At 37.8% G+C, this 16,746-nt stretch overlaps 1 protein-coding gene across 13 annotated transcripts in view; it reads left to right on the top strand.

Moving 5' to 3' along the window:
* The window catches only part of CEP170 (centrosomal protein 170), a 105,359-nt gene that overhangs the window by 16,736 nt on the left and 71,877 nt on the right, over positions 1 to 16,746 (top strand). For 12 of the 13 annotated variants that reach the window (XR_005933860.1, XM_030035672.2, XM_030035668.2 and 9 more), the window contains exons 2-3: positions 8,765 to 8,910; positions 13,961 to 14,050. Coding sequence is in view for 12 of the 13 variants with exons in the window: in XM_030035672.2 (XP_029891532.1) it covers positions 8,806 to 8,910; positions 13,961 to 14,050 (195 nt within the window). In the remaining variant the exon portion in view is untranslated. Of the gene's footprint in view, positions 1 to 7,121; positions 7,195 to 8,764; positions 8,911 to 13,960; positions 14,051 to 16,746 lie in introns of those variants that run through there. The other variant, XM_041128476.1, reaches the window with a different exon arrangement.

The raw sequence follows: 16,746 nt of genomic DNA on the forward strand, positions 1-16,746 counted from the left end.
AGGCTATCGTTCAGGTGCCTTGTCAGCTAAACCTTACTAAGTTTGAGATAAGCTAACAGACTAAGGAGGACTGCAGTTTTTATGAGGTGTTTTGGTTTAGTGGTAGGGACAGTCATCCTAAATGTTCTCTTGTTCCCCATTTGAGCAAGGAAGTTAAATTGAATGGATGCTTCACTTTTCTTCCACTTTACCTATTTGCATGCTTGCTATCCAGTTTACTGTGTTACATCAGTGTAACTCTCAAGTAATTGCATAGTATTTTCATGAACTTTGTAACTGTCATGGTTTAACCACAGCCAGCAATTAAGTACCACACAGCCACTCACTCACTCCTGCCTGGACCCAGTGGGATGGGGAGGAGAATTGGGGGAAAAAAAAAAAAAAAAAGAAAAAAAAAAAAAGTAAAACTCTTGGGTTGAGATAAGAACGGTTTAATAACTAAAATAAAATAAAATAACAATAAAATATTATAATCATAATTGTAATGAAAAGGAATATAACAAAAAGAGAGAGAAATAAACCCCAAGAAAATACAAGTGATGCACAATGCAGTTGCTCACCAACCACTGACTGATGCCCAAGCAGTGATCTGCCTCTCCCAGCCAGCTCCCCCCAGTTTATATACTAAGCATGACATCCTATGGTATGGAATATCCCTGTGGCTAGTTCGGGTCAGCTGTCCTGGCCGTGCTCCCTCCCAGCTTCTTGTGCACCTCCTTGCTGGCACAGCATGGGAAACTGAAAAATCCTTAAATTAGAATAAGCCCTGCTTAGCAACAACTAAAACATCAATGTGTTATCAATATTATTCTCACTCTAAATCCAAAACACAGCACTGTACCAGCTACTAAGAAGAAAATTAACTCTATGCCAGGCGAAACCAGGACAATAACTGATAGCAATATTTCTTTATATCAGTGTGAATGGGAACAGTTTCTTGTTCAGGGCTATATATAGCATTTGAATGTTTCTAGAGGGATGTGTTCAGGTGAGTTTTCCTGTCAATGAAATAGTCGATAATAGCAGTTCTAGCTTGTTGGACAACTGCTAAAAATCTAAGATTGTTTTGGTCAGTTTTTCTAAGTATGCAAGCTCATCTTCTCTGGGGGTTGTTGATGAAGAGTTTTAATGTTTTTAAGCATAATTTACCTTATTTATGCTTCCATTGAGTTTGGTGTTTTTTGTTGGGTTTTTTTGTTTGTTTTTTTTTAAAGCCTTTTAAGGATATATTTCTATTAACCTTCATGGATATTGTTATGACACTAACCCAAGCCTCAAAGTGAAAAGTATTGTCACTTGACAGCTTGATCTAACTTGACTTGACCAAAGCATTACTTGGGTAGTGTCTTTTCACTATGCTAAATTTTAAAGCTGTATCCCATGTTGCTTGGCAAGCAATGGCCAACACTGAATTTTTCTCGCTTCCCCTTGTGAAGTACACTGTGAATTCAGAAGATCCATAAATTCTTCAATAAATATTTTTATTGATCATAAGCCTAAACTGCTTTATTTAAAATGGGTTTTTATTTATTTAAGGGTTTTGAGGAGCAACACTGCACACTACTGTGGTGTAGAAGGATGGTGGATGTAGCCTGAATTCCAGTTCCCAGTGAAAGGTTCTTCAGCCAGTTCTTTAGCCATGCACCTTCCCTGTCCCCCCTGGCTCTGTCCCCCCTGGCTCTGTCGTCCCCCCCCCCCAAAAAAAACCCCCCCCCCCCCCCCCCCCCCCCCCCCCCCCCCCCCCCCCCCCCCCGTCATCCCCCCCCAACAAATTCACTTGATGGACTAGCCCTAGGAATTGGTGAGAACAGTTGCAGCCAGGAGGCTGTTGTCTGTGGAGCCCTCTCTCTCCCTTTCTGGGATGACAGCAATGTGAGTAGTGAAAGAAGCAGGGGATTATGAAAGCACCAAGGATAGTTTCGTGACTTAAACACTTGGAAGCTACCCTAGAGTATGAACTATTTTCTTGTATTTGTAGTCCCTGTGATGACAGATGACCCATCTACCCATACTTTGGAAAAGTGATCTTAATTTTCTAACCACCCTACGTGTGGCTTTAACCTTACTTGCAGAAGAATTGGGCATTCAGTGTCAGAACACAAATAAATTAGACCATTGGAACACATGTGGTGGTGTGTAAAACTAGGTACTTTAAGATGAAATGCTTATGGGTTTGGAACTTAAATACTCAAGATTAAGATGCTTTAGTGGTAAAAACTGCTCTACAGCTCCCCATTTATAATAAACCCCTTATAAAGATATTTGTGGAGATGTACTGTTAAGTGTTAATGAATTTCTCATTCTGTGGTGATGAGCATGGCGGATAAAGTCAGTAGGAAGATAATAATTCACAAAAGGTTTTTAGTGATGTGCAATATATAAGGCACAAGCTAATCAAGTGATGAGGAGAGGAGAAAAAAAATACTGATTAACTGACTGTTAAGCTTTTTGTTTTAACCTGAATAAGGTAGAGTCCTGGTTCAAATATTATGTGGTGATGTAGTTAAAGGTTACTTTCTAATGCATGTATATAAGTAGGTTAATTGTGATTGCACATGGAACACTGCTTGTGATACTGCCCACCTTCAGAGTGTTTTGCAGAATAGACAGTGTTACTGTGGTGTTTTCCACCAAATCTAACTTCTTAGATTTAAATCAATTATCTTTATAGATTACTTTTTAATATCAATTATATTGACACAGTAATATTCTCAGGTCTGGAATTACCTTCGCTTTGCTCTTTTCTTTCTATACCATAGATTTCTCCATTTCAGTCAGAAATAGAACTGCTGGCACTAGTATCCTTAATTACACTGGATAGTCAATAAAGCAGTCATGGTAGGCACTTTTCCAGTGGGAATTGTTTGCTGACAACATTTCTTTGTGACTTGGGAATCAGCTTCAACTTCAGGTCTTCTCCAGCCATTACTGGCTCCATTAGTGCTCTCTTAATTCTGATTTCTCCCTTGTCATGGCTTACACCTGATGTTTACCCTTCTTGATTCCTCATTTCAGAGTCTGCCTGGCTCAAGTGTCTTGTTGTGATGGGTTGAGCCTGGCTGGACACCAGGTGCCCACCAATGAAAGCACCAAGGATACAGCACCACCAGTGCTATATCTCTCCCCTGCTCAGCTGGGCAAGGGAGAGAAAAAATGTAATGAAGGGCTCATGGGTCAAGATAAGGACAGGGAGAGATCACTTGCCAATCACCATCATGGGCAAAACAGACTCGACTCAGGGAAATTAGCTTAATTTATTACCAGTCAAAATTAAAGTAGGATAATGAGAAATAAAACCAAATCTTAAAACGCCTTCCCCCCACCCCTCCTTTCTTCCCGGGCTTAACTTTACTCCTGATTTTCTCTACCTCCTCCCCTGCCAGCAGCACAGGGGGACAGGGAATGGGGGTTGGGGTCAGTTCATCACACGTTGTCTGTGTCGCTCCTTCCTCCTCAGGGGCAGGATTCCTCACACTCTTCCCCTGCTCCAGCGTGGGGTCCCTCCCACAGGAGACAGTTCTCCATGAACTTCTCCAGCGTGGGTACTTCCCACAGGCTACAGTTCTTCATGACCTGCCCCAGCGTGGGTGCCTTCCATGGGGTACAGTCCTTCAGGCACAGACTGCTCCAGCGTGGGTCCCCCACGGGGTCACAAGTCCTGCCAGAAATCCTGCTCCAGTGTGGGCTCCTCTCTCCACAGATCCACAGGTCCTGCCAGGAGCTTGCTCCAGCGTGGGCTTCCCACGGGGTCACAGCCTACTTCGGGCATCCACCTGCTCTGGTGTGGGGTCCTCCATGGGCTGCAGGTGGATATCTGCTCCGCCATGGACCTCCCTGGGCTGCAGGGGGACAGCCTGCCTCACCATGGTCTTCCCCACGGGCTGCAGGGGAATCTCTGCTCCGGCGCCTGGAGCACCTCCTCCCCCTCCTTCTGCACTGACCTGGGGGTCTGCAGGGTTGTTTCTCTCACATCTTCTCACTCCTCTCTCCAGCTGCAGTTTCTGTTGCTCAGCAACTTCTCCCCTTCTTAAATCTGTTCTCCCAGAGGCACTACCACTGTTGCCGATGGGCTCATTCTAGGCCAGCAGTGGGTCCGTCTTGGAGCCGGCTGGCATTGGCTCTGTTGGACATACGGGAAGCTTCTAGCAGCTTCTCACAGAAGCCACCCCTGTAGCCACCCCTGCTACCAAAACCTTGCTACGCAAACCCCATACAGTTGTCCAGGTGTGGTGGTGTTCTCTCCTTCTGGGTCTTCTACCCTCACATTTGTTCTCTACCAGCAACAGTGGATGAATTGAGAGTTCTGGGGAAAGATGCCCTATTTTTGGTTCTAAATGGCACTATAACGTTAAAAACAGGTAGTTAAAGCAAATTGTGGAGCATGCTCTGTGTAGACGGATGTGTTGAGAGAATTTATCTGTGTACTTGTTGAACTAATACACACATGGGAAGTTTTCAAAAGCCTGTTGCTTGTCTGAATTTGGATAGATTTGCATAAGAGCACTAGTAAAAGGTACAAACTGATACTAAGGTCTCCTATCACATTTCAATTACCAATTTGCATTTATGAGGTAATAGTTATAATTTTTGTTTAAAGGTAGTAACATAGAATATTTTCCTCTAACCTTGTTTCAGAAATGTTTGAGTAATTTCTTCAGAAGCTTCCCCAATATACTAGGCAAATGTATGAGAAGGTAAATGTAATTTTAGCAAAAATTTTAGCAGCTGGAAACAGGAACTTACAAGGGCAAATAATGGGCAACACAGGGCTTCCAGCTTTGTCAGTACTGTGTCTCAGCTTGATGCAGCGTTTTTTAAATGTTATTTTAAAATATTCTTAAATAAAATTTGTTGTACAATAATAGGATAATTGTATACCGTTACACTTATACTATTTCCAGTCTTAATACGGAGGACTGCAGTGCTTAAAAGTTGGAATTTCAGGCATATATTAGGTTTAGTTTAAATTTTAAACATAGCTTTTTGTTTCCCTGTATGATAGGCATCTCAGTATTTGCTAATAGTTTAGTTGGAGAAAACAGTTGGCTGTTTTCAGTTACAGGCAAATACAAAAATGTAGACTGTAGATTGCTCAAATGCGAGATTATTAAGGATTTTTGCTTACAATAACATTATCAAAACTGTAATCTTGGCAGTGTTTCTCTAGACATATTTGAAATTGGTTACACCCATCTTTTGGCTACATAATGCAGGGCTTTAGTTCTTAAGGACTGAATTATATTTACAGGGATGATGCAGCCAATTTCCCTGTTACTGCATCATCTGTTTCAAATGACTTATTACCCATGTGTTCATTCTTACGCACTGGTTACTGCCTTTTGAAATTTATAGTCCTTCACCATAAAATGCTGTTTCTTCTGCAGACAAGGAAATATTTTGCAGTTGCAATAGATGTCTTGGCAACTGACTTCAAGGTATCTAGAACGAAGTATTGCTTTGAATGATCAGGTCTTAATGATTAAATGTTTACTAACTTGTTTAAAGATTAGAACGCAATACTTCCATATTAGGAAAGACTAATAAAACAAACTGCTCCAATAAAGCATTTAAAATTCATTTTTCTAGGGTAGAAATCATAGTATTTTTGGTAAATACTTCATCTAAAAAGCGTAGTCTGTACTGGCGTAAGGCAGGTCCATCTGGGCCAGTATCCTGTTCTGCATAAACAAAGGCTAGGTAAGGAAGAGAGGTTATGAAGTAGGACAATAGCAAGGGAAACTTCACTAGAGCATGCTCCCAGCTTCCCAAAATGCACAGCACATGCAGTTCCTGAGCTGTAAGTGGGGTCATTGCATTTAACAGGTGTGATAATTTTTTTTCTTCCATGAATGCTTATTGCTTTTTGAACCCAGTGTAACCTTTTAGTATCTGTAACTTTTCATTGCAGGAATTATCATGATCTAAATTCACACTGTATAAAGAGCAACTTCTGGTGATGATTTTGCACCTGTCATGTAGTAATTTAATTCTGTATCTCCTAGACAGTGAACGATCTTTCATCCTTGTATTGTTCAGAATACTACAGCCAGAATACTTAACACAGCAGTGGATTGAAAATATTGTTAGCTTTCATGAAGTTTTTGGGGTGCAGTGTAATTGTCCATATACTGCATAACTAGTAAGTGTGCAGTTTCATAGCAAATGTTTAATGCACTTTTTTGTCCTGATACTAAGTAACTGTTACTACTGAATCCTGTTTTCAGCCAGTTTTGCTGTGCAGAATTTCAGCATAGCTTTGATCAAAGGCATTGGTTCATTCTAAAGAATACTTTAAAATATGTATCTAGGTTGATGATTCGTTGCAGTTGAGACAGCACTGTTTGAAAAGAACAACATTATTAAGTTTGATAGAAATGGTGATGGGCTTTTAACTACAAATGCGCTGCCAAGCTGTGTGGCAATGATTGCTCTGTATAATACACTTTTTTTACATTATTTCAGATAGCTTAATTTAATCTGTTTGTTGTCAGGCTTTATCATTTGTGGGAGGTTTGGGGTTTTTTTCCTAGCTCTAGTTGTTGACCTACTTGTCTGTTTTATAAATAAAAAGTTTTTCTCCTTTATTGACGGTCTACCTATGTAAACTAAAACATAGTCTTTGATTAAGAACTTTTTCTGATAAAACCTCTTGGAGGTTTTCATATGAATTTCCAATTAGAGCAGGAAGGCCAAATGGTGTAAATGTTGTTATGATAAGCAGATGGGAGATTTAAAAGGCAGTAAAATATAAACAGAATGAGGAGCTTTGGTATGAACAGCATGCTTGCTGCCAAACATCCATTTAATTTACTTGTTAAAAGCTGGAACCTAGGCTGGGCATTTTTGGTAATTCCTTTTCATTTCTTAAAAGGAATGGAAAAATGTCATTTGATTGACCAAGTTCATCTTCTACTTTTAAAATAGGTTAAATTAAAAATACAAATGTTGATTTCCCTCAAAGGTGCTGAATAAACTGTTTTAATTATTAAAACACTTCTTTGGTAACTAGATGTCTTTAAACTTGATTTCAGCAAGTTGTTATTGTAGATGTAATTTGTAATCTTCATATTTTCTATAAATAAACTATAACAGAGATGCTGTATCACTTCTTCTGTTGAGTTGGACAACATTAGGTGGACATAAGTTTCGTTTGAGGAATGTGTTGTGATACAGCTGTGGAAAGATAATCCTATTGTAGGTATCACTGTATAAGAGAACACTTTGTTGCAATACATATTTACTTTTTTATTAAGTAAATCTTCTGCACATTAAATTTTTCTAATTTCTTCCATTTGAATTGCATTATTTTTTAAACTGGGTTGATAGCTTTGCTAGTTCATTTTAGCACCTGCCATGGTATGCTTTTGACTTACTGTTTTGTAAATGTCTGTTTTGTCATTTTCAGATGCAGTTCTGACTTAACTCATTCCTCTTTATCAGTTTTCATAATTTGCAGTGTCTCCCCTTGATTGTAGTTTGTGTAATGGGGCAGTGCTGGCATTGTCATCTTACTCGTTGCTTATATGTTAGTCTTGGTTTTGAGAACCTCGCTACATTCTTGTTATTATGCAGATTATGCTTAAGTCCGCTACAGGCTTATGTACACTTACAGTACCTTTGCTCCCCTTGCATAATTTCACTAAATGACATTTAAATAAAAGAGTAATGTCAGCTATTTGGTACTGAAAGGAATGGACTGGTTGCTTTTTATTTTCTTTAGCTTCTCTTTTAGTGAATACAGAGTTGTAACGCAGAATGAAATTATTGCTTTGGCTTGCTTTTTCTTAAAGAGATATTTGGAATACTTCTTAAAGGCTTTTCCAAGTATCAACCATTGAATTATTCTGGAGAGTGCTTTTAATCGTATTTTTGTCCAGTTTCAAGTAGGGGCTCTAAAATTCAAATTTACTCGTTTCTAAGCTTTTCTGGAAAAAGAAGGGCTTCTAAAATCCAAATTTACCTATTACTGAGCGTTTTCAAAGTAAGAAGTTTTCCATAAAAGATTTTATCCAGTTTTCAATTTTTGTTTTCTGTTGTATTGTATGACATTTTAAATAGCTATGTTTTCTTTTTCTGTGTAAGTATGTAGTATGTCATGTTGTTTATTGGCGAATTAAGGTAAAGTTTTGTAGGAATACTGCTTTCAGTTTTATTACTTATAAATAACTTCTAAATTGTTCATTTGGCTCTGCTTTGTTTACAATTCTAAATGTACGCTGTTAAATTTCCAAGATATAAGTTTTATTGAGAAAATCTAAGGTTAAATAAGAAGTAAAACTTCCTTGAATTTCAGCTTTCACTTGGTGCTGTACAGAGGACCCGAGCTTGAAACCATATAAGGGAGTTCTTTTTTGCAGGAAAATGTAATGACACACATGCAAGTTACTTGCTGTATTTTGTAAATGTTTCCCACATTGTTTATTGGTTGTGATAGTAAAGTATTAATGTAGCAGTTATCTTGATAATAAGGGGTCAAATGTTAAAAGCTTTCTGAGAACTTGATGCATGACCTTGGCATTAACTAGCTGCTTGTCCATTTTGAAGAAGCTTACCTCCAATTAAAATTGCCGAGTTGCATGAAGCAGAGCCTCAGACTATGTAAATCTGGAGCCTGTCACTTCCTGTGACTGCTGGATTCAGTACATGCTATTAAGAATGCCATATTTTCAGAGGCTTTTTGTATTCTGCTCACAGTGTTTGCTGAGCAGGAACTGTAGCTAAAAATAACTAAAATGAATTTCTCTGTCTCTCTTTCTCACTGCAGGATGACGTAGCTTTGCCAAGGATTTATCAGCTAAGCAGAAAATGAGCTTAACATCCTGGTTTTTGGTGAGCAGTGGAGGCACCCGCCATAGGCTGCCACGAGAAATGATTTTTGTTGGAAGAGATGACTGTGAGCTGATGTTACAGGTAATTGCATCAGCCTTCCATGTGCAACTGCTCAAATAGTGAACTTAATGCACCAGTTTTATATTCCTTTTGAAAATTAAATTCCCCAGATGTTGGGGGAGCAATTGTTTTGATTAATCTTTTGTGTTCATAGAAAAAAGTTAGTTTAAATATATTGCCATCAATCATGCAGTTACTGTCGAAGTGCAGAGGATCACATTTTCTTCATATAAATCATGTACAGAATGCAAGAATAGAAAATGAAATAAATTTTGCAATATGATCAGTAAAGTAAGTAGACTGTGGTCCATAAAATGTGATAATGCTAAGTGCACTAGATGCCTTTGAAAAGAGCTTTCTTTTTTCTGCAACTTGTAATCTAATTTGGTCACATGATTTGATGTAACTCTATCACTATGTCCTGATCTTGTTGTACAAAGGCAAATTAAATCAGTAGAGAAGACTATATCTCTAAGGAAGTTGAATGACTCAATCGCAGTAATGGTTCCAGTGGAATTGTAAAAATACAAGTCTTAGTCAAAATAGTTTGATGCTTAGTAGCTTCCTCAACTTTGAGGATCACTATGCGGAACTCTTAGAGGCGTGTAACTGCGTTGTTATGTAGCCGTATTCCATGCACTTTGCCTGAACAAAGCTGTAGTCCTCTGAGCTGCTTCTTTCTAGTGTATGTATAATTTTTGAATGGTTAGTGCTAATATTTTGGGAGTTTCTTCTCGAATTCATGTATTTGTTTACTGTAGAGCTCTTAAGAAGATTGAACTTCAAAACTAATATTCTCAACCCTTCCTGCCATTCAATAAAATAGTTTCTTTTGAATTTTTTTGTTCCAAAGAGTTGCGTATGCAGCCGTTAATGGCCAAATTAAAATCTTACTTGCAAATGAAGGGCCTAGAAACCTATTTTTGTATGTATTACTCAGAATGTAATCTCTAGCAAAATGCATTTGGCTCTCAACCTCAGAAGGCATCCAAAGGTTTTACTGGTGATGGAAATACTTCACCCTGTTAGAAAGTAGTTGAAAATGCTCTTTTAATTTCTCTTTAAAGACAGGCAGTATGATGTCTTGGTGATTTTTGTGGGAAGTATTAAAAAAAACCCCACCAAACCAACCAACCAAACACAAAGCCCCCCCCAACACCCAAAATGAACAAAAACGCCCAAAACAAAACAAAACAAAACAAAAAAAACCCAACCCGTTGGTTCCTGCCCAGATGATTATAATCAAAAAATGCTTTTATTTTACCACTAGCTGCTTGTAATGGGTCTCTGAAAAAGGGAGCCTTTTCTTCCTTCTCTCTTCCCTATGCCATCTCCTGTCCATGGTTGATCAGTCCTTACAGTGAAGCTGAATACTCAAGCGTTTATTGTTTTGTGTTACAAAACTTCAGTCATTATCACCTTCAACAGTAGCTGCCTCTGATTAATACTGTGAATAGATTCCAGTCATTTACAAATGTTATTTGTTGTGTATTGGCTTCAGAGGTAGTAAAAAGAATCAAGGGGCCTGGTGATTTTCAAGAATATTCTCTTTAGCTTGCTGTTATATTAGGTCGACATGCCAGCATGACTGTAACACCGTATACTGCTTCAGGGGGAGGACCCACCAAAAGAGAAGCTAATAATGTGTTCTTGTTCTGTATGTATAGCTCTTTGTGTAGGACCTCCCTTTCCACTCTTGACAACTTGGTTGTTCTCTTACTGCAAAGCATGTGGAAAATGCATGATAAAGAAAGCAGAATTTAATGCTTTTATTCATAGTCTCATGGCAGAAAACATATTATAAAAGCCTTATTAAAAAGCATTTCAACTCCATTGCATACTCGATAGAATTAGACGTCAGATCTGTACCTAACACTGTTCGAAGAGACTTTGTTCGTGTCTGGGAATACAGATTTGCTTTAAATGTGTTATTTTGTAAATATGCTCAAACATAGTGTGCAGTCTTTGTATTTAGCTAGCTACTCCAATGCACCAGCCTGCGTGTGGATAAATACCACATTTTCCCTTTCTTTCCCTTCTTTCACCGTTACGTTTAGAAAACTTTCTGAATCTTGGTGGTGAAAACATTTCCAAGGTAAAAAAAAATCTACATTATTCATAATATCAGAACTATTTCCAAAGAAGAATACTCTTATTTTCTGTATTCTGAACATTTTCTTAGTAGTCTGGATTGAATTGTCTTTGTCTAAAATAATGCCAGTTACAAATTTATTTTAACTGAGGATGGAGTTTTCCTCTTCATATTCATACAGCTCTTAGCACAGTTATTCTGTGATTTTTATTATTTCTGCAGTTTATATATAAATCTTTGTAGTGGGTCTGGCTGGGTTGGAGTTAATTTTCTTTATAGAAGCCCTTCTGGTTATATGTTTTGGATTTGTGACCAAAACACTGTTGATAACACACCAATATTTTAGCTATTGCTCAACAGTGTGTGCACAGTTTCAAGGCATTCTCTCTCACTCTGCTTCTCCTACACACATGTGACTATGGGGGTGCACAAGAAGTTGAGAGGGAACACAACCAGGACATTGACCCAAACTGACCAAAGGGATATTCCGTGCCATATAATGCCATGCTCGGCAATAAAAACTGAGGGAGGAGGCTTTGGGAAAGGTAACCACTGCTCAAAGACTGGCTGGGTGTTGGTCTGCTTCTGGGAGGTGGTGAGTGATTGCCTTTGCATCACTTGATTTATTTCTTCTTTCTTCTTCCTCTTTCCTTTGCTGCTTAAACTATATTTAACTTGACTCATGAGTTTTCTTGCTTTTGCTCTTCCTGTTCTATCCCCTATCTCACTGGGGCAGAGGGGAGCGAGTGAGCAGCTGTGTGGTGCTTAGCGGCCAGCCAGGGCACCACAGTCTTATAAAAAGCAATTTTGATAGCACTTAGGTTTGAGTGGAAAGCTGCAATAATGAATCAGAAGGGAAAATGGCATTTGAAAGATTTGCACAGTCTTCTCACCTGTAAAGATCCTCTGCAATGAATAAAAGTGTCCAATTATATGCCAGTAATCTGAACCTGAGGAGAACCTTGATGTTTTGCAGAATTTCAGGTGTTTCTCTAAAAGCCACAGCTTTGAGTAATCATTCTTACCATTTCTGAGGAGGTGGCAAAATATCATGAAGCTTTAAGGATTTTTTTGTGCCCTTTACATTTTAACTTATTTTTAATAGGATGTAGCACAGAAAGATAATAAAATAATTGATTATTCATATAATATGTATTTGAATTACCTAACTGAAAAAAGTTAAGAAATTTTTCCCATAACCTAGTTAAAGATAGGGTAATTCTTGTGCTTGCATTGCTGTATCACTTGAGTGTGGAAAAGTGTAGTTTCTGCTTGGCACTGTAGGCTCAGCAGAACAGTCCCCACATCAGTGAATTTGATTTTATTGAGATAGTAACCTTTCTTCAACGAAAACAAGCGAAGTTAGTAGAAAATGAACTATACTGGTATATCGTCATCTACCATTAAGAACACTTAACTGATGTAGTATACTGGTGCAGCTTTTATTGGCATGGACCTTGTTGTTCATTTGTCTGTCTCTTCCTTAATTCTCCCCTCCCCCTTTATATCCTGGCCGTCCTTCTCTGCCCCTCAAAACTGCAAATTGGTTCAAATGAAAAGTCTAAAAATGAAATAGTAAGTATAAGCACAAGAGGACTGATTTCACTTCTTTGAGGAGAAAACGAAGCACTCAAAGGATGTCATGGAAGGGAAGAATAAGGGAGTAAATTGAAACGAACGAAGGAAAATAGTAGTAGCAAGTCTCAAGAAATGGATAAGGAACGAGATGATAAAGGTGGGATTCTGAGAAGAGGAAGCATTTCTTTAGGAGTCATGATTGCATGTTCTGATGCCTTGAGCTGGCTAATGCACTGATAACCTGGGACTCCTAGAACTGACAGACTGGAGGTGCTGGTACAGAAATAAGCACAGAAGTCTCGGACAGAAATTTACCATTCTCAGTGCTATGTAGTCCTGAACAATGAGTTGATTAGCAAGGACAGAAGATCCAAACCTGAAACTGGAAAGAATGCTATTGGAAGAAATTTGCTGCTATGCAGGCATGTCAGGACGCTGCGCTAGCAAAATTACCAGAAAACAGCCTGAGATCAAGCGTGCGTAGCTGGGGAGGATGAGCTGTGAGCTCCATCCAGTTGGGAACTCTTCTAGATGTCAAGGTGCTGACCACATACATGCGTGAAGGAAGCATACATCCAGCCCCACCTCTTCCTTGCTTGCAGTCAGCACCTCAGGCTGCAAACACTTGGCCAAGGGCAAGTGCTAAAGGAGGGACTTAGCTGTTAGGGAGGTGGTGTTTGTGGAGGAAATAGTAACAAGAATTTTTCCTGATCTATGGGTTGACATTTGGATGTGAAATAAAGAATTAATGAAATAAATAAATGCTGCAGTGCTTAAGGAAGGACTGAGAAAGAGTCAGAACTGATGGGAATAGTCGTTCAGGAACCAGCTATACATTTAGTAAAGAGACTATAGCTAATTTGTTTAGGAAATTGAGATCAAGGAGAAACAATTGGAACGCTCGTATGCTATGGTAAGTATCCCAGGCAACATAAGGGAAAATTTAACAGATGCATGACAGGAAACAGCATGTTTCAGAGAGAACAGCAATACCACAGTCATATTGATGTTTTGAAAGATGCATGTAGTTAAGGAGAGAGAGAGACATAACGGTGAAGTTGATGATATTAAATTAAGCATCAGGGATACTATGGTGAATTGGAAAAAAAAAATATCTTTGGATAAGATATGGCTGGACCTGCCTTGTAATCACATTTGGGGAAGCATTAAGAAAACAATTCTTCTGAATTAATTTTAGGATTCTGCTATGGGCACCCAAAGCCAGAGTTGGGTGTGGTTAGAGATTGAGTTTTTTCATATGTGGGACTAACTTTTTTATATAATTTGAATAAATGTGCTATGTAGAAAGAAAATAATCATGCTACTTTAAAAAATAGCCATTAATGATCTGTTTTTGAAATACCTTATCTCATTTTGTATAAATTTTTTAATGTGTTTTAGTCACGAAGTGTGGACAAGCAACATGCTGTACTTAACTATGATGCCTCTACGGATGAGCACTTGGTGAAGGATTTGGGCAGCTTGAATGGGGTAAGTTGACATCAGAAATGGATAGCTCCCCATAGTCTTTAATATGTTTGTTCGGGCTTTTTTTTTTTTTTTTAATTAAAGAGAGTATGACTTAAGAAGTGTACGTTAATATCTGTTTAATGCAAGACCGGAAATGGGTGAACATTCAAAAGGAAAATGTAGTTTTTGCAGGGGTTTTCCACTGCATGTTATTTAAGGGCTGCAGTAAATTCCATTAATAAGAGGGCCTTGGCAGTAGGAAAAAAACTGCAAAAGAATAAAAAGGAATATGTTACTCTTCTGTATTTCAGAAATGTAGGAAAAAAAAAAATCTTGATTATATTGTAAAAAAAAAAAAAAAAAAAAAAATTGGAGGGGGGATTTCAATCTCTAAAATGTCTGGTTAAAAAATAGATTTTTATTTCATATGCTATTCCTTTTTTCTCCTTTTTTCATACAGAGAAGAATGTTAAACTGTACTTCATATGTGGAAAAAAAATTAAGTATGCAATAGCCATGTTGTGTGTAAAACTATTTAACTAATTCTATATTTGCATTTAGTTTTTCAGTATCCTTTTTGTCAAAATGGCTATGAATAATGTGTGTCAAGTTATTACAAACTAATACAGGAAAAATGCAAAGTTATGAGCAAAATAAAGTTTCATATGACATTTTACATTTTAAGGCTTTTACAGGAATTGTGTATACAATATTCAAGGTAAGCTTCATCTTTTATAAATGTTTTGAATATTATAATGGATTATTAAAAACTTACTATGTCATATTTTAGTAGCCCTTTAGATACTTCATGAGCTGTTTATACACACTAGTTATGGTTGTTATTTTATATAACTAAATGTTTGGCTGTGTCATGAATGTGTACAGAATAAAATTGTGAGTTCATCTGTGGTTGCTTATTTGAATTAATATTTAGAAAGCTACTGGTAGTGTATAGCTTTGTCAAATGTTTAAAAATTAGAAGATGAAGTAGAAATCTCAAATTACTGCCTGTTAGCATTGATTTAGGTTTTGGTGTTTGATCCTGAAGTGCATTTCAAAATAAAAACCCTGTTAGCCTGTCTCTATTAGCTTTTCTGTATTTTAAGGTAACTAACTCAGCCTTGCAAAGAGTCAGAGTCTCAACTCCACATAAAACCAGTGTAACCTACAGGGTTATATCCTTTGAACAGTTGTAGACGTATAAGAACTCTACTCCTTAAATATTTAATATACCTCTGTATTTTGAAAGTCAGTGCACTGTTTCAAGGCAGTGATCAAAAATGAATTCAGCACAGTCATTTTTTGCTGAGCCATTTGATTTTATTCCCTAATTCTACGTTGCTCCTGTAGGCAGTAAGGCATACCTTCAGATTTTCATTGCCTTTTCACAAAACTTGAATTTAATAAAAATATATGTTAAAAGGCCTTCATTTGAGTTGTTTCTTTGCCTCTGATAAAGAGCTTTCAGTTACTTGCTTCGCTTGATCTGATTCATTCTCAAGTTTGAGGTGTCAGTTGCTCTATAGCTGTTTACCCAGATATATCAAAGAAACTCTTTCTTCCCACAGTTTTGGGATGGGCAATATTAATTAGGAGTTCAATCCTTGCTCTTTGTCTTTGTAGTGCTTCTCTTACTATCTCTTTCCAACTGTGCTTTTCTTACATACCTCTAACTACCTGGTTTCAGGTCGAAACACATGATTTTGCAACACCGTACTTAATTGTGTGGCAGAACAGTGTATGCAATGCCTCTGTACCATGTGGTGAACTACGGAACTAGGCAATAACTCTTTTAGTCTAGCTACCATTTCCCACTGAGAACACCACCTCCCTAACAGCCAAGTTCTTCCTTTAGTGCTTCACCAGCTTCTCCCATTCTTATTTTGCTTGCTTCATGAAAAGCAGACATTTGGTTTGGGTCTCCTCGGTTAGTCCCACTTCTTTGGAGAACAGGTAAATACTTTCCTTAGTATACAAGACCACTCCGTTCCTGGTGTAATGCACTTAAACTCTGAATTATCTTGAGTGGTTAAAGGGGGGATGGCTATGACCAATACATAGGGCTTTTGGTTTGAGTTTTAGGAGTCCCAAATAATTTCACAAGATGAACTGTAATTGTACCTGATGCCCTAATGCCTAAGTATTCTTATCTGTATGGTTGATTCACACTTAGTTCAGTGAACAGGTTACAGCAGTCTTCATCCTGGACTTCATACATCTAGATTTGAAAACAAAGCAAAAGTAAATTTTAATCAGATTTACACGATGTAAAGTTTTATTTCTAATAATCCATCATGATGACTCCTGGTCATTCCTGCTTATCTTTTATTTCATACAGAAAAGATGAAGGAATTTCTCTTTTCTGAAGAAAATATGTACAGTTGCTAAGATACAATCTATTATTTCACCAGTAACCACAGAATTCAACTGTATTTTCTCCTTTGACTTGTAATCTCAAGAAAATACCAGAAAAGTTATCAAACATCCATGGCCTTGTTGAATAATGTTCTTCTCAGGGATGTTTACAGAATAGTGACGTCCTTTCACACTGATGTTTTAGGGCTGGGTTGCAAAATGCTCAGCAAACTTTGTGAAGGCTTAAAGAGCATTGACTCTCCCTATTTGAAGAATAAAGCTTTGGAAATCATGTGAATATATTAAAAATGTGTATAGAGTGATTTAAAGGGGGAAAAGGATTCCTTGTTTACTTAGTAACT

Source organism: Aquila chrysaetos, chromosome 13, assembly GCF_900496995.4.
Source record: "Aquila chrysaetos chrysaetos chromosome 13, bAquChr1.4, whole genome shotgun sequence".
In the NCBI taxonomy this organism is placed as follows: domain Eukaryota; kingdom Metazoa; phylum Chordata; class Aves; order Accipitriformes; family Accipitridae; genus Aquila; species Aquila chrysaetos.